Consider the following 24,625-nt stretch of genomic DNA (forward strand, 5'->3'; position numbering starts at 1 on the left):
TATTCTGGATGATCTCATCATTCTATTGATAATTCCACAAATTCTGCTGCCGACAAACTTATCCCACTCTCCTCTTCCATTGGCCTCTCCCACCTAATTGAATGGTCACAACCTTGTCCTCGCCTTCTCTCACCTCTGAAACCCTGCTGATGTTCTAACTATCCCTTCCTATTATCAAAATGCAAACTCATTTCCTTTAGTTTCTTCCCGACACTTGCACACCTCCTACCACGTAAAGTCATCTTGAATCCTTCAACCCTGCTGTCTTTTCTTCCTCATTTGAACCAATAACTGCTCTAGCATGTCCCAATCTGCTGTTTTCCTCTATAACTGCACTCTCATCTATGTCTTTGACTCATAATCTCTGCCAATATAAACCCCAACAGTGACACTACAAGCAGACCTGTTACTAGCAAAAGTACTCCATCACCACTGATTACCATTGGAGGAAATCTAATGTTAATTTCTTTCACTGCATATTAATTCTTTTATCTTACAGTTCTACCCTCTCTCGCTACAGAAACCCTTTATAAGTGTCTTTTTTTCTACCCATTCTTTCAACCTCTATCAACCCTTTGCCACAATCAATTCCCTCCTCTGCCCAACCTTCTCCTCCTCTCCCCTCCTCCCTTAGAGCCTAAGAATATGCCACCCATTTCATCACCAAAATTGACATAGTCCATCAATAAATCTCCTCCTGTCAGGCTCTCTACCCTCCCCCTCTAGCCAACTCACCATGTGTTATTTCCACCACATTTCTGGGGTAGAGATCATGCTCTGGCTGGTGCTTTGATCTCATCCCCATCCACCTCTGCTTCCTCACTGCCAACTTCATTGGCATTTTCACCTCATACCTTAAACATGCTCTTGTCTAATAATCCTCAAAAAAAAAAAACTTTTCTCTATCCTTACTCTTCCTTTAACTACTGCACAATTTCTCTCCTCCTGTTTGCCTTCACGTTACTTGAGTGGCTTGCCAATAACCAACTCATAAAATTGGGGTGGTGTCTCCTTGGAGCTGTTAAAGGGGATACTGGTAGGTAATTAGGTAACTGATGTGAATATCACCTTAATAACAATACAGAATAAATGTAACAACAATTTAATAAATCCAGCATCAACATGTATGTAAAAAGGGTACAATTAATTTCCTGGCCAGAACACAGTAATCTGCATAGGGATTATTGTTTGTACAACAATGAACAGATAGAAGATGCAAATGTAAAAAATGTGGTAAGTACCGGTTTTTGCAAGGTAAAAAAAAAAGCAATGATCCTGGTCCCCTAAAGACTGTGCCTAATCAAGATTTTTACTTACTGTTTGACACATATTGCATATGTTTACCTTCACCGGGATCATTGCTTTTTTATTTTGCTATTTGATATATTTACCCCCTAGATTCTCTAAACCTCCTCATCTATCTCTCTGTGTACAACACTATCCTCCCCTCTGTTCCTGATATGCGCAGCTTGGGTGTCATCCTAAACTTTACTCTCTACTTCTCTCCCCACATCTAGTCCCTCTATCATGCCTGTCACTTCCACATTTGAAACATCTACATATTTAGACCTTTCCTCACTCATGATGCTACCAAACCTCTTATCAACTCCTTTATTATATTTTACCTTGACTACTGCAACCTCCTCCTATCTGGCCACCTCTGACTTTCATTCCTTCCTCAAATCAGAGGCAAGACTGATTTTCCTCTCTCAACACTTTTCTTCTGCCTCCCAGCTCTGCCAATCCATATGCTGGCCATTTTTTATCTATGTAATCCAATTCAAACTCCTCATTCTCATCTGTAAAGGTCTCAGTCTCACCCCTCAAATCTCTGACCTCATTTCACTCCACACTACCTCCCACCCTCTCTGCTTTGCTGACAACATCAAGACTCCCGACTCCAAGAATTCTAATGTGCTGCTCCACATCTATGAAACACACTCCATTGTCCAATCAGACTCTCCACCAGCCTTCAATGCTTTAAATGCTCCTTAAAAGCACATCTGTTCATCAAAACCTACCAGTCTTCCTCCTAACTCAAGCCACACTGACCTAACCTCGCCATACCCACTCTCTCGCTCCATTTCACCCCCTTTTATTGTAGGCTCTCCACTCCCCATTAGAATTTAAACTCTTATGAACAGGGTTCTCCAAGGTGTCTTCTTGTCTTCTACCCCATTGTCCATATCTGCAGTGCTAGAAAGTGGATAGACAGAAAAATGTAACACAAAGACATATGGAATTGATAATAACGGAAACAGAGAGGCGTCTGCTTATGAGTCTGCTAGCAGGAAGGGAGCCAAGACAGGAATGTTAGAAATGCTTTCAAAGAAATTAATCACTATAATAGAGAGCCTGAAAGAACAAATATACATAAATAAAAATGAACATTGTGCCAGTAGATTAAACATACATTGTTTATTTAAAAATGCATTAATTATAGGCAACTGAAAGTGAAATGGGAGACGTGGATTTAACAGGATTACCAGAAGCCCCTGTGGACTCTGAAGATGAGGATGAAGATGCAGATATGGACAGAGCTTCAGACACATTGTTGGGCCGAGATATTGTGCGAGAATGCCTTGAGAAGGATCCTGCAGACCGAACTGATGATGACATTGGTACTGTATATTTTAGAGCAGGACTTCACATAGTTGAAAATTGCATATAGCACAAAGCGCCTATTTAATAGGAGATGGTAATTCTCTTCTGGTAGTAGTATGACAAATAGAACTTTCTCAAGGGCCCATTTATAGTGGGTAATATGACAGTTGACGAATATATCTTAATATATTAAAAAATAATCTGTTGTGCTGTATATTCTGTAGACTTCTACAAAGAGATTCCGTTCTCATTCTGGTAAACAGGAAAGACAACTTACTGGTTAAATACCTGACTGCCACTGTATAACACAGATACATTTCTGGTAGATTCTTTACAATTAGGCCCCTTTGTGGCTTATATGGAAAATAGACCTCTTCTTGGAGGTCTGTAGTTAACATGCAAATCATCCCACTTCTGCTGAAATATTCATGGCTGCAGGAAATTAGTCCCTCTCTCTGGCAGCTATTTAAAGTTTACTATAGGAACCTAAATGGTATAATCAGTGTGTGAGAGAGGCTCCAGTTCCTGACAGGTGCATTATCTTTACAGTATAACCATTGTGTTCTGCTGCTGATATTGTGCCCTCTCTACATTTTGTGTCAGTGCGCATATAACTCATTATTGTACAGAAATGTTAAATATGACATATTTAAATATATAAGACTTTTTATATATTTAGATATATGTATAGCTGTAAGTAATGTTTATTCTATTTTACCTATTGTTAGTCCTATTAACAACTCTGACATATTCAATAAATTATTTGAATTTTGCTGCATTGATGTGAGATTTTCTGCCTTACAGAGCAATTATTGGAAATAATGCATCAACTTCCTGCCTTTACCAACATGACTATGTCTGTGAGAAGAAATCTTTGCTCGGTGATGATATTTGAAATGGTAGAACAGACTGGAGCTATTATTTTTTATGATGGTCAAGACGTAAGTAATTAGATATTAGTCAACTAAGGTATGGGTAAAGCTGTATTAAATTAACAGTATAGTTATTATTACCATATACCGTACAATATAGTTGTTACTCCACATTGCCAATTAGTACATGGAGAACCATATTGGAGATGTGTGATTGTTCATACAGTTGGATAGCAATGTAACAGAGGCACCTGCCATCAATGTCTAATGGTTACTTTTAACATGTTGATGAGGTCATCAGCTGGCCACATTTTCTGTTTTTAATACTCCAATTTGATTGAACCAGGTTCAAATTTTAATAGTTTAGAATGGGGATGTAGGAGAGGGAAACACTGTGCATTGTTGTAATAGCTACACCGAAAAATAGATTGGCTAACATACTCTACTTGTGTTTGACCAGCCTTGTACCATGATGACGTGCCTATTGTTCTGTAAGCTATCCCAGCATACATCCATGTGCCTGCCCAGCAGAGTGTAGAAGAATTTGTAGGTAATGAAGAGAGAAACCCCAGTTAGCCCCTTGGTGACTTGTGCCCAATCCAGGAGCTTCAAGACATCTGATACCTACCCAGATACCTGTATTCCAATATTGTGGGAATTTAGGTCTCTTTGCAATAAGGAATCAGATCTGCCTCAGTTGTTCTATGCTGGAGATTGGTGAAGGAGTTTCAGCTTCTACCATCTCTGTTGTAAGGATTGTGAGGAATACCTTAATTATATTTTGCATAAACCTTCGATCCTGTGATGATCTCTCTATTGGGAGAAACTCATGATTCTAGTATCTTTGTGTGCCTACAGGAGTAGGTTGAATGGGTTTCAATTCCTTACCAAGCTGGTAGAGGGAAACATCCCCAATGGACATCTCTATTCATAAGGAAGTGTCCAGAATTTAAATCACATGGGAAATTTGTTTGACAACATCTAGGCCAAAATGTATCAAGCTGCAATTTAACAAAATCCCAGTCATTTAACGAATTGCCAATTGCAGCTGTATGAAAGTGCAATCTGATAGAAAATCGACAGTAAACCGATGTTACCAAAATTAGCAAATTCAAATCGCCATTCTGAGATTTTCCCATTCTAATACAAGGTGTCATATGTAGGAAACTCTGACTTTGAAAATTCCCACTATTTTGCTGCGAAAAATGCCAGATAAAAATGCTGCTTTAGAAAGGCAAGGTTAGCAAAAACATCTGCCATTGGTCTGTGCAGACTTATGGTGTATATAAAAAGGCCACAAAACTTTATTATGCTGGGGGTGAATGAAAATGGAGTTAAAAGGGAATTTCTTTGAGATTTTGTTGGTTGAAAATTAAATGTTTTATATTGAACAGAGGAAAAAGAGAGCGGAACATCAACAATATCAGCCCCAGGGCCTGCTCAGATTGAGCATGCTTGACCCTGGACTTCCTCTCATAGCAGGAGGTTGTTCAAATTTTTAGGCTTAACAGAGCAAACCTGTATGAGCAGATGAAAGATTATTTAAAGCCATTAACATCTCAATCCAATATGTTAACTGGGATGCAAAAATTAAAGTGTGCTCTACATTTTTTCCCATAGGCTCCTTCCAATCTCCTCCAGGCACTTATGTGTTGTGTTAAGTGCTTGTACCAAACTGTTGCATACATCAATCTGCTTCCACTGCCAGGATGCTGAAAGGCATGAGTAGAAATTATCTTACTATAGGCTCTCAGGATTACCTGTTTTGGAGACCATAGATTGCACAAACATTGGGCTGAGACCACCTTGTCAAAGAGAAAGAAAACATATCCGCACTAGGTAAACCAGAAACCATAAATCCTAAAATGAGTTTGTAAATATATAGCTCATTTCCCATGGTACATAAATATAGAGGAATCACTGAGTGGTGCACCCTTACACCTAGAATATAGTCAAAACAGGGAGGAAAAGAAAGGTGTCTAGAAGGGCCACTCAAGGATATATAGATGGGTAAGAATATTTCTGATTTTAAAAAATATCTATTTTATTAAGTTTATTATTAAGTTTATTAAAAGTTGATGTATCATCCTAATAACAAAAAAGGTAGCGACATTAAAACAAAACATACAAAGTGAATTAAAATTGCAGGTCAACTAAAAAAAAAAAGCTTTGGTCATGTTTTTATTATGATAATTCTGACAATGAAAATTAGTAAGATCATTACATATATGTAGGAACAGTGATCTGATAGGAAAAACATATATCGCCTAAATAAAGAGAATGAGTTAAAATATAGGACTAATGTGCCAGATTCTTTATGTTCTGGAGAAAATGTTTAACTAGGAACTGACCATCATAGTTTTATAGCACAAACATAGGTGTCCAAATTATCTTTAATTATATAATTAGTCTGTGATGATCCTATGATACTGTTGTGAAATTCAAAACATCTGGAACGGTATTACCTACCTAATACACATACAATAAAAAAATTTTGTGACAGGATGATCCACCTATGCCACCCTGTCTGTTGTTGCTGGAAACTGGCTGTGCTTACTTTGCTACCGTTCTCTTTCGCTATTCCAAATGCGCCCTCTAACCACAGTAGGAGAGGCTTACAAATGCTGCCAGCACTGGACTCCTTAACGGCATCCAGTACCGGGTTTCTTCTGGGTAACTGACGATGCTAGTGTACCCCGTTACTGGTGTACCTGGACTGGTACCCCTGACCTCTTCCTATGGATCAGGGTTGCTGTGGATGGATCCCCTCGGCCTATCTCACTGGCCAGAGCTGCTGGCTAGAGGGCAGAGTGGTGGTACCGGAAAGCTAAGTCCAAATCTAAGAACAGCTGGGAATGGATTAGAGTTGGGTCTAATCTGTAAGTTACAGGGATAGACATTTCCAAGCAGGTCTTTAAAGCAAGTGCTGTTTATTTGCTCACCCTGGTTGAAGGTACCAGTGAACAGGTCAGATGAAACAAGAAGAACAATTTTCAATACAAAACAGCTTTTGTAAAGTTTTGGACACAGCCTCACAGGGTAAGCCAGACCCCTGAGGTCTGAGCTATTTTTAGAATAGGGATGCAATATGTTTACCCAAACATGGATTTACATGGAAGGCAAAGCTAACAATATTTACACTTATCTGTGATATACTAACACTTGGGGCTAGATTTACTAAACTGCGGGTTTGAAAAAGTGGAGATGTTGCCTATAGCAACCAATCAGATTCTAGCTATCATTTATTTAGTACATTCTGCAAAATGACAGCTAGAATCTGATTGGTTGCTATAGGCAACATCTCCACTTTTACAAACCCGCAGTTTAGTAAATATACCCCATGGTGTGATTTCCTGCATCTTGTTTTAGACACAGGAAATCTAACAGCAAAGCTAATTAAACCTTCCTGTGCCTTCAGGTGCTGGACCCTCACACATCAAAAGGTCTAATTAACATGAGATTAACATTGGTCCTTTCTTCAGACAGTTGCAGAATACACATTCCCAAATAAAAGTTAATAACCCCCAAACAAGTCATTCCCTACCAAAATACACAAAAGACTTCCTCAGCAGACTTGCATCAGGTATATACGTTAAACATAATGCATTTCCTCTAGCAAAGTTAAAGCAAAAAGCACATTTCTTCCCCTGGTCTCAGAAATAAAGATATTTCCTTTACCAAAACACAGTATCAAAAATAAGTACATTTGCAATTCTATAAATAAGCGCCCTGTGCTATTTCCTTTAAATAAATTTATACTATAAGTTATTTATAAGTGATCCAGTCACAGTTGTAAACTTTTAAAGAAATATTATGAAGATGTTATATGATAATTATTTATAGATCTAATTAGACTAAATCAATGGTAAGTCATCAAATGTGTAGTATTATGCAGTCGGAGGCCCATATAATAGTGGGTTAGCAGAGCTGAGTTCAATACTAGCTGAAAGATCTATCATCTAAAATGCTGCTCTACTCAAATCTCAATAGATAAAGAACTTACCCCCCATTATGTACATCTTCTGAGTAAAAGCTTATGCTATTCACCAGTACAGCTAATGGACAGATTTGAATGGGAAAAAGATCTTTCTCTTTGCCAGAAAATTATTACTTAAAAAATTATTTTGTCTAAAGACATCAAAGAACACAACAAATATTGATGTATGCAACCAGAGTAATGCTGAACCATCTATGACCCTTTTATATGACATCATGACCTCTGATGTGACACTAGACAGTGAAGCAGATAATCATGCGCTTACAATTCTCGAAGAATTACAAAATGCTTCCACGCAACATTCTGCATAAGGTACTCTTATGTCCAAACAAGTAATAAAAAATAAATTGTCATTCATGCTGAACATTATTATATGCCCTCAAGTTAAAGTCTATATGGACCTTGTGTCCAGGGACCTGGATAGACTTTATGTTAAATCCCCAAAACATCCTAGACCACAATCAAATCTTGATAAAGATGAAATTCAGGCCCTTAAAGATATTGAGGGATGGCAAGATGTTGTAATCAAGCACTCAGACATTGGGGAGGGGGATCGTATTGCTGTCAAGGGATAATTACATTAAAGAGATACACCGCCAGTTAAGTGACACCACGGGGTAAATGTATTAAGCTCCAGGTTCTTCAACACCCGCAAGTTCGGCGTCTTCGGCGTTTAAATTTGAAGCGGCGCTGCTTTGTAAAGGGAAACTTCCCTTTACAAGGCAGCGCCACTTTAAATTTAAACGCCGAAGACGCCGAATTTGCGGGTGTTGAAGAACCCGGAGCTTAATACATTTACCCCCACATGTTATCAACGTCTCATTTTTAACCCTACTGCAAATTTCACTTCCGTATAGAAAAACTTGGCTAACTCAGCGTACAATGAGGGAATTATATCTAAACAAGATTATGAATATTTATGTATTGAAAATCCAAAAACCCCCACTTTGCTTATCCTACTGAAGATACACAAATGTGAACATAATCCCCCGGGAAGAATTATAGTCTTGGGAATTGGGGGACTAACTGAGAATGTGAGAGTCTTTGTTGACGCACATTTATGTAAATTCATTCTAAGTTTACCTTCATATACCAGAGATACTTTGGATGTTTTGTCAAAAATTCAAGGCATTACAGCTAATGATGAGACTTGGCTGGCATTATACAATGCAGAATCATTATATACTAATATAGATCACAATCACTCGCTGCAGTCAAATATTTCTTAAACATGGATACTTAAACTGATTTCAGTGACTTCCTCCTAACATTATGTTTCATTCTTACTAAGAATTATTTTGCCTTTGACGAGAAATTTTACTTGCAAGTGAGGGGCACTGCTATGAGGACATGCTGTGCCTCTACTTATGCCAACCTCTTTCTTGGTTGGTGAGAGAGGGTAGTGGCATTCATGGAAGACCATGAGCAATACACAAACATGTTATACTATTGCTGCAATACATCGATGATGTATTTATCCTGTGGGAGGGGGACAAGGATCTCTGTCAAATCTTTACCAGGATTTTGAATAAGAACAATCTAAACTTAAAATTGACATCTAAGATTAATCATGCTACTATCAACTTCTTGGATCTTACCGTCTACAAAACCTTAGACGGTTCTCTCAAAACCGATATTTTTAGAAAATCCACGGCAACGAATAGTATCTTACACCATTCAATTGCCCATTTCCCTACAGTTCTTAAGTGTGTTCCAAAAGGGGAATTTCTACGTATGAAGCGGAATTGTTCACACACTAAGATATACCAAAAAGATCGGAAGAACTAACAGACAGATTAAGGAGGAAAGGTTATGGAAGAAAAACTATACAGAAGGCTAAAGACTTTGTGGTTCAAAGAGATAGAGAGACCTTAATCTATCCTGTTTCTTATGGAAGAAAAACTATACAGAAGGCTAAAGACTTTGTGGTTCAAAGAGATAGAGAGACCTTAATCTATCCTGTTTCTAATCCTATCAAGGACAAGTCTAAAGTAAGGATGGTGGGCACATTCTGTGCTGAATGGCGTGATTTGTCTACCATTTTTGAAAAACATTGGCATGTTCTACTTTCCGATGAGGATTTGAGGAAATAATTAGAGGAGAAGATTGCCTTTAGTTGGAGAAGTGCAAAAAATCTCATAGATAGACTTGTGCATAGTCATCTTCAAGACTCAAAAAGAAATTACAACAAACCAAAGGGATTCTACAGATGTATTGCAATTGCAAAGCCTGGCAATTTACTATTCCTACAAAAGAATATGTGTATAGATATGGAAAAATCTGGAAAATGGCTGAATTCCTAAATTGTAATTCTAGTGGAGTCATTTATTGTTTGACCTGTTCATGTGGATTGAAATATATAGGCATGACAAGTCGGTCTGTTAAGAAACGATTATTAGAACACATTGGTAACATCAAAAATGCCTCAAGAGATCAAGATAATTTCAAAACCATAACGACAGTGGCAAGACACTTTATGATGATTCATAATAGTGATCCTAAATGTATGTAGGCTTTTTCTATGGAGAAAATTACATTAAATCTCAGAGGAGATGATTTACAAGAACGACTATTGAGAAGATACCATAAAAATCTTCCTCATGGGGAGTATGTCCCCATATGGGTTGAACGATTATAATAGTTATTCTGCATTTTTATAATATGATTTTTTATTTCTGGGCTCATATTATTCCATTATTTAAAAATATATTAATATGTTCTACATTAATTTGACACAATTCAGGTTTTATTTCTGAATGTTTCATTGTTTTTTATTCATTTTTCACTGTTTGGTGATATGTATTCACTATGTCCATGCCACTAAGCTAATAAACTTATTTATATGATTTCATACCTCTTATAATTTGTTACACTTTCCTATATGATTTTATACCTCTTATATTTTGTTACACATTCTTATGCTAGGCAACCAGGCACGCCGGGCACAGACACAGGCGGCCGCCCCGGGGAGACAGCGGGGTGGCGCCTGACAGTATACCCTCCTCTTCTTCCTCCTCCTCCTGTTTGAAGGAATTTCTTGAGAATCCTAGGGGCGTGAAGATCTTGCCCGTCCACCCATGATCTCTCCTCTGGGCCGTATCCCTTCCAATTGACTATAAATTGCTTTTTACCATGAAGAGTGCGAGAGGCCAAGATGCGATTGATCTCGAATTTAGTTCCAACAGAAGTTTGTACTGGTGGAGGTCGGCGGGGAGCCCGAAAGAATTCGTTGAGTACCAGTGGACGTAATAATGATACATGGAAGGTATTATGACATTTTAGAGAAGGAGGTAGTTTCAGTTTAACGCACACAGGGTTGAGGACTTGCAGAATGGTGTAAGGACCGATAAATCGTGGGGCCATCTTCATTGAGGGTACTTTTAGTTTCAAGTCCCTGGTGGAAAGCCATACCTGGTCCCCTACTTTCAGGAGGGGAGTGACCCTACGACGATGGTCTGCAAAGATCTTGTCATGCTGTGTGACCTTGAGTAGCGCCGTTTTAATCTTGTCCCAGATAAGAGCGAACTCTCGATAGAGGGTATCCACGGCTGGAACTAATGAGGAGGATACTGGAAAGGGATCTGGAAAGACAGGATGGTTTCCATAGACAATGAAGAACGGAGAGAATCCTGTGGATTCGTGAACATGTTGATTGTGGGAGAATTCTGCCCAAGGAAGGAGTTGAGACCACTTATTTTGGTTGTCAGAAGTGAAACATCAAAGAAAAGTCTCCAGGTCCTGATTAATTTGTTCAGTTTGTCAATTGGTCTGGGGATGATACCCCGAGGAAAACTTTAGTTGTACACTTAGTTTCTGGCAAAAGGTTCTCCAGAACCGGGAGGTGAACTGGACTCCATGGTCCGAAATAATCTCCTTAGGACAGCCATGTAACCTAAAGATCTCTTTAATAAAGATGTCTGCAAGACGACCAGCAGAGGGTAATCCAGGGAGAGGAGTAAAGTGTGCCATTTTAGAAAAGCGGTCGATGACCACCCAGATGGTAAACCCTACGCTGGGAGGTAAATCTGTGATGAAATCCATAGCCACACTCTCCCAGGGAGCCTTGGGGATAGGAAGTGGTTGAAGTAGTCCTGCCGGAACTTTTCTAGAAGTCTTGTGTTGGGCACAGGTAGTACAGGAGGAAATGAATTTGTATATATCAGCCCGTACAGTAGGCCATCAAAAGCGTCGGCAAAGCAATGCTGTAGTCTTCTTTATTCCAGCATGATCGGCAATGCGGGATGAATGAGCCCACTGTAGGGTCTTAAGCCGTAGGTGAGGTTGCACAAATGAACAGCCTGGGGGAGGAGAGGAAGACTTGGTTCTAGTGAGAGCCACAATGTTCAAAGGATCAATAATGTGTTGAGGTACCAACGGTTTAAGGTGGTCAGAATCATCGAATGAGCGGGATAATGCGTCTGCTCGTCCATTCTTGGCACCAGGACAAAATGTGAGTGTCAAATTGAATCGGGCGAAGGGTTAAGGCAATGAGCTTCTTGAATAAATACTAGATTCCGATGATCAGTAAACACGGTAACCAGGTACACAGCCCCCTCCAACAGATGTCGCTATTCTTCCAGGGCAGCCTTGATGGCCAGTAGCTCCTTATCCTCAATTCCATAATTATATTCACTAGGAAGGAATCGTCTGGAGAAGAAACCACACGGGTTGTGTGAACCAGAAAGAGATTTTTGAAATAGCACCACTCCAATGCCTACAGAAGATGCATCCACTTCTAGGAAGAAGGGTCGTTCCTGGTCCGGCTGGGAAAGGACTGAAGCTGAAGAGAATGCCTTTTCTTAGTGTTGTGAAGGCAGACATGGCCTCCGGGGACCAGACCGTATGATTGGCAGTCTTCCTGGTTAAGGCTGTGATGGGAGCAATAATGGAGGAGAATCCCCGAATAAATTGGCGATAGTAGTTCGCAAAGCCAATGAACCTTTAGAATGCTTTAAGGCCTTGTGACTGAGGCCAATCCAGGATGGCTGACACCTTAGTGGGATCCATACATAGACCTTGTCCTGACACAATGAAACTGAGAAAAGGTACCTGAGTGACATCAAACACGCATTTCTCCAACTTGCAAAAGAGGTGGTGTTTCCGGAGTCTACGTAGAACCTCCTTTACTTGTTCCTGGTGGGATTTCAAATCTTTAGAAAATATTAAAATATTGTCTAAATACACCACCACAGAAGTGTATAACAAGTCATGAAAGATGTTATTAACGAATGTTTGGAAGATAGCTGGGGCGTTGCAGAGGCCGAAGGGCGTCACCAGTTACTCAAAGTGCCCATCTCTGGTGTTAAAGGCCGTCTTCCATTCGTCACCTTTCTTGATGCGAATCAAATTGTAGGCCCCACGGAGGTCTAATTTAGAAAAAATTTGAGATCCACTGAGTCTATCAAAGAGGTCAGAGATGAGAGGTAGTGGATAACGATTCTTGACGGTGATGCAATTGAGAGGGCGATAATCAATACAAGGCCGAAGCGACCCATCTTTCTTCTTGACGAAGAAAAAGCCTGCACCAGCTGGGGAAGTGGACTTACGAATAAAACCCCATTTTAAGTTCTCTGCGATGTATTGGGACATGGCTGACGTTTCAGGACGAGATAACGGATAGGTACGCCCTTTGGGGATCGGTTGGTTAGGAGACAATACAATAGCGCAATCCCAGGGACGATGAGGAAGCAGGGTTTCTGCTTCAGTCTTGCTGAATACATCTTAGAATTCCATATAAGCAGCAGGAATACTGGTTAACTTAGAATGAGCCATAACTTGAGATTCCGGAGGCAAGACTTTGGACAAACATTTAAGACGACATCCTGAACCCCACGCAATCACTTGAGCGTGGCCCCAATCCATTTGGGGAGAATGCATCCTTAACCATGGTAGCCCCAAGATGAGGGGGTTAATGGACTTAGGTAACACCAGAAGTTGGATCATCTCGCTATGAAGTGCTCCTACCATCAACCGAACAGGAGATGTCACGGAGGAGATGGAGCAGTGAGTGACACGACTACCGTCGACTGCCGTCAAGGATAACGGTTGAGGCAAGGTCTTTAAGGGTATTTGGAGCTGCGAGGCAAGATCCACCGAAATGAAGTTCCCGGAGGAGCCGGAGTCCACAAAGGCCGTAGTGGAGAAGGTACCTTTAGGGGTGCTCAGAATGACAGCCATAAGGAATTCTGGAGAATCTCTGGAGTAGGGAGCAACAGTGGACTCTCCTAAAGCGGCCTCCCCGCCACCGTTTAGGAGGAAGAGTTTCCCGGTCTCTTGGGGCAAATGCTTAGAAGATGTCCGATCTCCATAATAAAGACACAGACGTTGTTTGAAGCATCTCTCTCTTTCCTCTGGGGACAATTTAGAACGTCCTACTTGCATAGGTTCATCTACTGGTAAGATGGGGTTTTGAAACTGAGGCGCTAGCCGAGGTGTGAAACGTTTGCCAGAGGGGCGTTCTTGCGTGCGCTCCTGGTATCGCAAGTCCACCTTGATGCACATTGAGATGAGGGAATCTAGATCAGCCGGAAGTTCTCTGGAAATCAGCTCATCTTTAATTCGGTCAACCAGACTCTGCCAGAAGGTTGCCACCAGTGCTTCGTTGTTCCATTTTAACTCGGAAGCTAGGGTCCAGAATTGAACCGCGTATTGACCCATGGACAGGTGCCCTTGACGGAGGTTTAACAGACCAGTAGCTGCAGAGGCGACCCTCCCGGGATCGTCAAAGACTCTTCTAAATGCCTCGAAGAAAGATTCTGAGCTGCTGAGGAGGGGATCCCCACGTTCCCATAATGGTGAGGCCCGGGCAAGAGCTTGACCACTGAGGAGTGAGATAAGAAAGGCCACTTTGGTGCATTCTGATGGAAAGGCTCCTGGGTTACACTCAAATTGAATGGCGCATTGGTTCAAAAAACCCCTGCATTTTTTGGGATCTCCATCAAATTTTTCGGGTGCCGGGATGCGTAGACAGGAGGCCGCTGTAGAGACCGTAACCACACTGGAAGATGCAGACGTAGAAGAGGTTATGGCTGGTGCAGTAGGTAAGGACCCCTGTAATGCATCAAAACGGGTTGCAATGCCTTGAACACATTGCAGAAGATGCGCTTGGGCTGCATCCTGGTGTTCCACTCGCTGAGCCAGGTGCAGGAGTAAGTCTCGGGCCGATGGTTCACCAGACCCTTCAGCTGCCATGGCCAGAGTATACTGTCACTACTATATGCGTACCTGCTATTGTTGGCGCAACTCGGAGGAAGGTGCAGAGTCTAACGTGCCCCTGGTATTCACCAGGAACCCCCGCAAGGAAGTATGGACTTCGCTGCAGGGACACGCAGGTTGCGGTCCTTCCACGAGTCAATAGCGAGATACAAGGAGGTGTCAGACAGGCCGGGTCAGTAACGTTCTGGTAGTACACGGTACACAAGGATATCCAGAAGAATGGTGAGACAAGCCGGGTCAAAAATGTTTAGGTAGCGCAGTACAGATGGAGAATCCAATAGGGGTGGTCAAATGGTCCAGGTCAAAAGGTCACAGGCAGCACAGGGATAGTCAGGAACAAAGTAGGATACTGGTACACACACAATACGCTGGAAGCAGGAAGATCTGATACTCTGGCACTGAGAGATCACAGGAAGTGCCTTTTGAAGTATTTTAAAGTAGGAATAGGAAACTAGATGGGCGGCAGCGCTAATCCTGGCTACCGCCGGGACTTGAGAGTAGGCAATGGGACGCGCATGCGCAGAGGGCCGCGCCGAGCGGCCGGAACTTCCGCGTCTGGTTGCTAGGCAACCAGGCGCACCGGGCACAGACACAGGCAGCCACCCCGGGGAGACGGCGGGGCGGCGCCTGACAATTTTATGGGCATTAGATAGGTAACAACGTACCAGATGTTTTGAATTTCACAACAGTATCATAGGATCATCACAGATTACTTATATAATTAGAGATAATTTGGACACCTATGTTTGTGCTATAAAACTATGATGGTCAGTTACTAGTTAAACATTTTCTCCAATATATAAAGAATTTGGGGCATTAGTCTTATATTTTATCCCATTCTCTTTATTTAGAGATGGTGATATATGTTCTTTCCTATCAGATCATTAACCTTAACTCATAACCCTAATACCCCTAACCCTAACCCCTAAAATTATACTTACATTACATGAATGACCCCCGGGTCCGTTCATCGTCACTTTAAGAGGAGTTTCACATGAAGTCATTTTACACAGTCGGCAAGAGATCGAGTCATCTTGATCTTGGTAAGTAGTAATTTTTCAGGTCGGGGTGGTCCTTCAGAATCCTCATGTCGTTTTAAACCGTGTTGGGGTAGTCAGTCCCGTTAATAGGTACTACACTAGGGTGTCAATGCCGGCTAATGACATTTCAGTTGACTCCTGCTCAACACAGATATAATGAGGCACACACATCCACTAAAGGTTTGATAGAATGTACCTTTGGCCTTTTGAAGACCAGATTCAGATGCATTCATAAATCTGGTGGTGTGCTTCTCTATGCCCCAGCTAAGGTGGCTGATATTGTGTTGTCAAGCTGTCAGCTGCATAATTTGATACTTACCACCGGCAGTAGACAATGATCAGCTGATGTGGAAAATACAGAAGGTGAGGCAGGTCAGAGTAAAGATAATATAGATTTTTTTTTTATGTATACTATTTACATGATCTTGGATTTGGTTAGCATAAAGGGTTTTAAAAATTGCATGTAGACTTACTTACCATCCTTAGGTTGGGACAGAGGCCTGTCCGAGTCCCAAATATTTATCCCTTCTATCAGGGATGGATTGGACATAGGCCTTTCTAAGCCCAGAAGCCGCCTCGTACATCACTTTTCATTTTCTTTTTTTTTTTTCCTGGCAGCGGGGGGTAAGCGATCAAAAACATTGGTGGTCAGTGGACAGCAACAGGCAGTCAATCGCTAGACTGCCTGTTGCTGTATAGGTTCCCACTATACTCTGCGGAAGACAAAAAGCAAGAAGTCTTCACTTGCTGTCTGATCTGAGGAGCGAGAAGCGACATCTGTCAGCACAACAAAAGGTAAGTGAGAGGGCTGCTATACAAAGCTAAAGAGAGGGAGGGGGTATGACATGCAAAACTATAGGGAGGGAGAAGTGGGGGCTGTCATACAAAACTATAGGGAGGGAAAAGGGGCTGCCATAGAAAACTATAGGGAGGGAGAGGGAGGCTGTCATACAAAACTATAGGAAGAGAGGGGGTGCCATACATAACTAGATTTGTCATAGAAAACTATAGGGAGGGAGAGGGGGCTGCCATCTAAAACTAAAGGGAGGGGGGGCGTCATACAAAACTATAGGAAGGAAGGGACTGCCATACTTAACTATAGGGAGAGGGGGGCTGCCATATAAACCTAAAGGGAGGGAGGGAGACCATCATACAAAACTGTAGAGAGGGAGGGGGCTGTAATACAAAACTATAAGGAGGGAGGGGTGGGGACTGTCATACAAAACTATATGGAGACAGGGGTGGGGGCTGTTATACAAAACTATAGGGAGGGGGCTACCAAACTATAGGGAGGGGGTCCTACTATAATGTGTGAGGGAAGAGGGGTGTATGTTGCTATAATGTTAGGGAGTGGGGGGTCTTAATATAATGTGTGATATGAGGGAAGGGAGGGGGACTGTAGCATTTCAGTGGGAGGTAGGTTATTAATATAATGGTGTAGTTTAGGTTTGGGCTAGTTATTTAATGGGTGCTATTTTATTTGTGGGGTGAATTGTGGGGCAAATTAATTTATTGGTGGGGCCTATTAAATTAAGATGGGGTGACAGGACCTTTAATTTAATTTAATTTAATGATGGGGTGGTTTGGGGCTATTAATTGAATGTGGGGCTGAGTTTGGGGAGGAGGGCTATTTATTAAATGTGAGTATTAATTATTTAATGCTGGTTATGGTTGTGGGAAATGGTTATATTAAACATAAATTCTATTAATTTATTGCTGGGACTGTTTGGAGGGAGGGAAATATGTTTATTTATTAAATGGGAATGCTATTACTTTAATGTCAGGGCTGGTTGGAGGAAAATAGATCTATTTATCAAATGTGAGTACTATTATTTTAATGTTGGTACTGGAGGGAGGCATAATTATTAAATGTGGGTGTTATTGATTTAATGCCGGGGCTGGTTGGAATTTTTAAAATTTCATGTATCATTCCAGGATCAGGAATGTAGGAGCCTGAAAAGTGGATAGCCTTTTATTACAAGGATTATTTTTAATTACTTTTTTTGAAACACACAGCACACATATTCATATATTATATATAGAGATTTGTTTGGTAGTTTGCATCTCAGGACGTCAGGGAAAGATGCAACAGTGTGGAAATGTGCTCATATGCTCCTCTGGCAGACTGATGAAATACAGTTGTGCCAACATAGTTTGTAATAGTTAGACTACTAAATTTACCTCCCACGGCTATTTTGCTTTCCTTTCCTTAATGAATTAAGCCCATCGGGTATTTGCGTGCTACATGAAAAAGCAGCCAGTATTTTCCTTATGTGAAAAACAATAAACTAATTTGCACCCCTTGCATTGTAACATGGTTTGTCCAAGAGCAAACTTATTCCTTTTTTGCTTTGCTCTCCTTAATAACTCAGGCCCTATGTGTCCAGCTACTGCATAACTAAACTAAACACGACTAGGTGTAACTCTCCACTAGTAAGAACAATGCAGGAGGATAAATCAGACCCATCATCATCATCATTTATTTATATAGCGCCACTAATTCCACAGCGCTGTACAGAGAACTCATTCACATCAGTCCCTGCCCCATTGGAGCTTACAGTCTAAATCCCCTAATATAGACACACACACACACATAGACATATACATACAGACAGAGAGGTAGAGACTAGGGTAAATTTTTTGATAGCAGCCAATTAACTTACCAGTATGTTTTTGGAGTGTGGGAGGAAACCGGAGCATCCGGAGGAAACCCACACAAACACAGGGAGAACATACAAACTCCACACAGATAAGGCCCACAATGCAATATGGCAGATAACAGTCAGACAATATAAACAAGGAAATGCCAAAGCCTACCTTAAATATGGGCCAGACTTAGGTAGTTCTATGGGTGTATTTCACCCTAATAAGACACTTTATGTAGGAATGAAGGGCAAAAAGGGTGGTAAAACAGCAAATAGCCACTATTTTTGGTGGGAAAAATCAAATGTGCATGCCCCTGAGTTTTGCCTGATTGAGGCATGGCCAGAATCTCTCTGTTGGCAAGTGGACCGTGGACCTCCTTCGTGGTCCAGTGGTGGAGGTTTGGCATAATCAAGGGTAGGGCACATCCTTATTATCAAGCAAAGCTTGAATACTAGTACCACTTGTGTTGGGATAGTAACCTGGGGATTATGGACCTAAAGTCCTAGTAGTGGGTGATCTTAGGCCTATGCCCACCTAACAGGCTCACAGGCCCGGTTCCCATATTGTTGGTGCCCACATGCCATGCACACAAATGACTAGTGCCCTCAGGACTAGTATCTTCCTGCTTAACTCATTACTTTCCACTGAGTCTTACTGCTTCTTGCAGTCTTCTCTCCAGTGCTCCTCATGGGTCTCTCTCCATTGCTGAAATGCACCTACCCACTTTCAGATTAACATAGAGTCAGAAAACACCACAATCTCAGAGGGAACAGAAGACCTCTATTTCATTGCTGACCGGAAAAGTGATCATCTTCAAGTCTCCACTGATGTCTTAACAAAGGCCCACCACCACTAGATTGTTAGCCAAACATAAACCAAGTTCCCACTTGTCTACATCATGAAGACTTACTCAGCATTAGGAGGGACAGGTAGGGTCCCCAGGGCTAAGCTCAAAGTTATTAATTTGCCCTTGCCGCACACCATCCGAGTTAGAGGAAGAATGCACCTTCCCACAAAAGGGAAAATGGTTGGGTGAGGAACTTAATAATGTTTCCAACCTGGATCCACCAATGCTTTAAAGGTCTTTCCAAAATGTGCTAAAATAATGTCTTTAATACTTTCTTGTTCTGTCAGTTGAGCAAATCAAGTCTAGAAGGATTGTACCAACCATCTTTCAAATAGCCAAACATTAAAATATTGTAGCACTTTTCAGCTGACAAAAACAGAAAATGAGGTATACATACATGCATTATGTTACATATTGTATCTATCTGAATGTGCTCATCACTTGCCATTTGTGTTTCAACTATTTAGCTGGACTCCTGGTATGTTATTCTGAATGGCACTGTTGAGATAACCCACTCCGATGGAAGAATTGAAAACCTCTGCATGGGAAACAGTTTTGGTATAAATCCATCATCACATAAGCAATATATGAGTGGTGTTGTAAAAACAAAAGTGGATGACTGTCAGGTATGTTACATGTTACAGCCATAACAACTTTAAATTGTTGCTAACATTTTATCACATCATAAACCTCTTAACCCACAAATTAACCTTTAAAAAGTCACTAATGCCAGTGCCATACTAAAGACTGACTATTTAAAATGTCATTAAGGAAATGGCAATGACAGCTATCAAGTGTGAATAATGAAGTCAGAAATGGTTCAATAAGTTTTTGGCCTTGCCTTCTGTGCAAACCGCACATTCTTTGTACAATAGGACAGTACCAGATTTCTAGAATACTGCCCTTCCTGGTATGCAATAAAGCACAATAAAACCACTGTCTGATGGTTAATGTGCAATATTGACCATATTTTTGGTGGGTAGAATACAACAAGGACTTTTTCCATTAGAAGTGGCTAGAGAGCCAAATCTCAGGGGGAAGGGACGGGGGTGGGGGTATTAATAAGCCCCTTCTATAGAAAGTGCAAACACCACGTACACATTAAACACTTAATTTAATTACTTTTCCTCTCTCATGCTAAATGGCAGCCATTACAATGGGTTGGTCCCCATGTAGTCTTAGGTAGAGATAGGAAATTAGAAAAGCCTCCAGGTATTACGTAGTGCAGCTCCTCCTCTTCCCCTCTGTTTTTTACTTTCTCCAGCAGAAGTTACAGAGGACAGGTAGTAATTTATTTTCTGTGTGTAGAGGTCTACCTGCATTAAATTGTCCTGCCGATGCACTACTGGTTGTGCAAGCTTGAGGAGGAGGTCTGACTGCTAGTTGCTACCTTTGAAAGCAAACACGGTGCAGTGAGATAAGAATTTTGAATTCACTTTCGATATTGGCATGTATCGATGCAGGTGCCTTGCTCATGTGCATGCACCACATCCAGGATTATAGGATGCCAAAATATGAACCTGTAATGCAAGAGTTTCCTGTTCCACAGAAATCAGTGTTGGCCACCATAAATGGAGCAAAGGAGCAGCAGGATGAAGCATGAGTCCAATCCCAAAAAGCAGAGGATCAACTGCCATAAGTAAGCCTCTAAGTTATTGGTTCTTGTTTTCTGGATTCTAGTTATAGCTATGTAATAATACTCTTCCAATCTCAGTAGTCATGTAGACCCTGTTGAGGGGAAGAAAGAAAGTAAAGCCTAGCAGCATTGTCTCTGGACCCTGTGACAAGCTATTATCAAATGATAATTATTTTGTGCAACATGCAAAGCACTCCCAATCCTGAAGATGTCCATCATTGAAAAAGAAACCTCAGATTGGATTGAAAAATCAAATCCGTCTACTCACTTCTACTTGTTGCTACACCTCCATCTCGCCGCCTCCTCACAACTTCACAGAACCACCTGCCTGGTGTCACATTCTGCTCCCCAGGTACCTCCACCCGAGCCTCTAAACACTGACTGCCACATTAAAATTTGGTTCCTAGTGCAGACTATTAGTCATGGTCTGCATCTGTAATTACTTCACCTGTGTGTTGGTCAGTTCTGCCTTTGGTCAGTCTATTTTATATAAGGTTCCTCCTTTCACCTTCTCATTGCTGGTTCTTCAAGTCATACCTGTTTTGATTCGGTTGCCTCTTTCGTGATGCATATTCTGTGGAAGCTGTGCTTCACCGCTGCTGCATGCTTGGACTTTATCAATCTCTGTATATCTATTCCACTGCTCTTGGTAAATGCTATGATCTACACCTGTTACCTACTCGGCCTGCATTGCTGACTACTGCTAACCTGTTCCACAATCCGTGGTAAGCTGCTATTCATCGCTGCAGTGTGATCATCGCTGCTGTATGTTGGATTTCCTCAATCTCTCCATACCTGTTCCACTGCTTGTGGTAAACGCTATGAGCCGCACCCATTACCTACTCGGTCTGCATTGCTGACAACTGCTAACCTGTTCCACAATCCGTGGCAAGCTGCTATTCATCGCTGCTGTGTGTTCATCGCTGCTGTATGTTTGGATTTCCTCGATTTCTGCATACCTGTTCCACTGTCTGTGGTGAACGCTATGATCCACATCTGTTACCTACTCGACCTGCATTCATGACTTCTGCTAACCTGTTCTACAATCTGTGACAAGCAGTGTTTCATCGTGGCTGTGTATGTCTGGACTTTGCTGATCTCTGAGCCTCAATTCTACTACTTGTGATATTGCTGTGATCACCGTTTGCTATGTATGTTATTGCATCATGTTCAACTGCCGGCTAGTATTACATCTTAGTGGTGAGCGGAGGTCATCTCCTGCATATCAAGATTCTGTAGATCTGCTCATCTTCAGTGATCTCCATTGTACTGTGCATTGCGTTCCTCCCTTTGGTGGTATTTGTTGTGACTTTGATCATTTCATGTGCAGTCTGAATAAATTAACGTTGCCGACGGTTACTACTCTTGCATATCTTCGTAATCATCATTTGCAATTATTCAAGTCTTCATTGAACTCTTGTATTAATGTTTTATAATAAATGGTAATCTTCGTTACCACCATTTGATGTCCGAATTGGATCATTCTTCTGCTGTGTAACTTGTTCTCTATCTGTCACACTATGAGCTTTCTTGGAGGGCCGCAACCTGCAAGGTAGAAGCTGCAGAAGCCCAAATTCCCTTGCGAGAATCCCTGGTGAACACCTTCTTGTCAGACTCCGCGCCTCCATGGAAGTTTGGTCAATACCTATTGTGCCAGCAGGATCTCATTTAATTATTCGTGAGCTAACCTGACACCTGGAAGGTGGAACACATTAGCGCTTCAGCATTAAACCAATACAGGAAGTGAAGAAGGTGGAACGTATCCATTACACCGGAAAGCCCAGTCACGGAGGAGGTAGAATTGGAGAACCCCACAATGCGATAATTATAAAAGGAAACACCTGAAAAAGACTGATCTTATCAGAGCACAATCCCCACCACTCAATTTGCAGCTTCTATAACCTATGCATTCTACCATCAGGACTACTCCCATCCCCAGCATACCAAAGCATCAGCACAAATACAACATATTTGAAACACTATTATATACACACATACACACACACACACACACACACACACACACACACACTTGCTATATACACACCTCCAGTCTGAACACTTGCAAGCATCATACCACCCCATTAACCGCTACATACTATAGCACAAGCTGTAAACATTTGAAGCTATAAACACTTTTGCAAAAGTGCCACAAACTGATGATTATAAACATTTACGGTGTTCACTATCAGCTTTAAACACTGCACAAAACTAAAGCTGGCTATCAAAATCATTTACAAAAGCTTTTAACATCAAGGGCTATAAGCATCTTGAAATAGAGAGTTAAACACTGTAGGCTATAAACTACTAGCTATAAACTGTGAGAACTATATACAGCATGCAAAAGAGCTATAAACCTAAAAGCCTCTCACCAACAAAGCTAACCAACGCATTCCCACAAACTTCAACAAGGTGAGTTTTTCTCTCTCTCTATTTTTCTTTTATTCTATTTTACTCGAGACAGAAACCTACAAGCACCAACCGGAACCTGGACATGTCCATCAAACACTCCAAAGAAGGAAATAAAAGGATCACATTAACCAGGTGAGGAAACACCTAACACTCCCTTCTTTCCAGTTTATGCGCCTTTCCTTTGGTCTGGCAACATCCCTGAGCACATTCACCAAGGTTTTAATTACACTGATAGCAGAATTACAGAAACAAGATATCACTATCTGGACAACATCCTGATGATGGGGGAAGTCAGAGTATATTGTCCGATCCAGGATATGACAAGCAATGGCTTTTCTAGAGGAACATGGCTGGATTATAAACAAGCAAAGAGTCATCTCATGCCAACAAAGAACATACCATTTCTCCATCATAGGAATTATCCATTGGGCAAAATGGCACATGTGAAATACCCAGTTAAACTTACTCACTAAGATTGTAAACAAATATCCCTGGATCATGTCTTTCAATTAACTCCATGGTGGACATATTAATCTATCATGGGTGAAATGGAAATAATGCAATTCAAAGTGCATACAACAGTGACTAATGCATCAATTAAACTTTTGACAATCATCTCAAAACCCCACAGGTGGGAGAGGAAGATTGGCTGGGGCTGATAGAGATTGCACAACTTGTGTGCTGGGCACTTTAATTGTTTTGAACAGTATTTTGTAAGATCTAGTTCACTTGCCTGAAAACATGGATTTTCTGCAAAATCCATGCCTCCAAGTCCTGGTACTTATTACTTAGGTTCTGTGTGTTTGCAAATGTATTTTTCACAAGAACCTGCAAATCAGACATACATAGTTGATGAGGTTGAAAAAAGACACCAGTCCATCAAGTTCAACCTATTTTGGATCTCCTGCGATCCTGCACTTATATTTGAAATTAATCCAGAGTAGGCAACCGCCCATCTGTTTCAATTTTGAAAATCCCCCCAGACTCAATATTGCAATCCAATTTTTACCCTATATCCACTACTATCCTTTATTTTAAATTAACGGTCGTATCCCTGGATACACCTTTAAATAAACATATCTATTGAATCTGCCATCACAACCTTCCCTGGCAATGAATTCCATATCTTGACTGCCCTTACTGTAAAGAACCCCTTCCTTTGCTGGTTGTGAAATTTCCTCTCCTCTAATCTTAGGGGATGACCACGTGTCCTGTGTATGGTCCTTGGGGTAAAAAGTTCCCATGAAAGCTCTCCGTATTGACCCCTAATGTATTTGTACATAGTAATCATATCTCCCCTTAGACGCCTCTTTTCTAAAGTAAACATGCCTAAACTGGCTAACCTTTCCTCATAAC

General features: G+C 41.2%; 1 protein-coding gene across 4 annotated transcripts in view; it reads left to right on the forward strand.

The window, feature by feature from the left end:
* The window catches only part of LOC142152769 (rap guanine nucleotide exchange factor 6-like), a 536,756-nt gene that overhangs the window by 83,856 nt on the left and 428,275 nt on the right, over positions 1 to 24,625 (forward strand). For all 4 annotated transcript variants that reach the window (XM_075209755.1, XM_075209754.1, XM_075209756.1 and 1 more), the window contains exons 3-5: positions 2,444 to 2,621; positions 3,409 to 3,545; positions 19,689 to 19,847. In XM_075209755.1, the coding sequence (XP_075065856.1) occupies positions 2,444 to 2,621; positions 3,409 to 3,545; positions 19,689 to 19,847 (474 nt within the window). The remainder of the gene's footprint in view (positions 1 to 2,443; positions 2,622 to 3,408; positions 3,546 to 19,688; positions 19,848 to 24,625) is intronic.

This window comes from Mixophyes fleayi, chromosome 4 (assembly GCF_038048845.1).
Source record: "Mixophyes fleayi isolate aMixFle1 chromosome 4, aMixFle1.hap1, whole genome shotgun sequence".
Lineage (NCBI taxonomy): Eukaryota > Metazoa > Chordata > Amphibia > Anura > Limnodynastidae > Mixophyes > Mixophyes fleayi.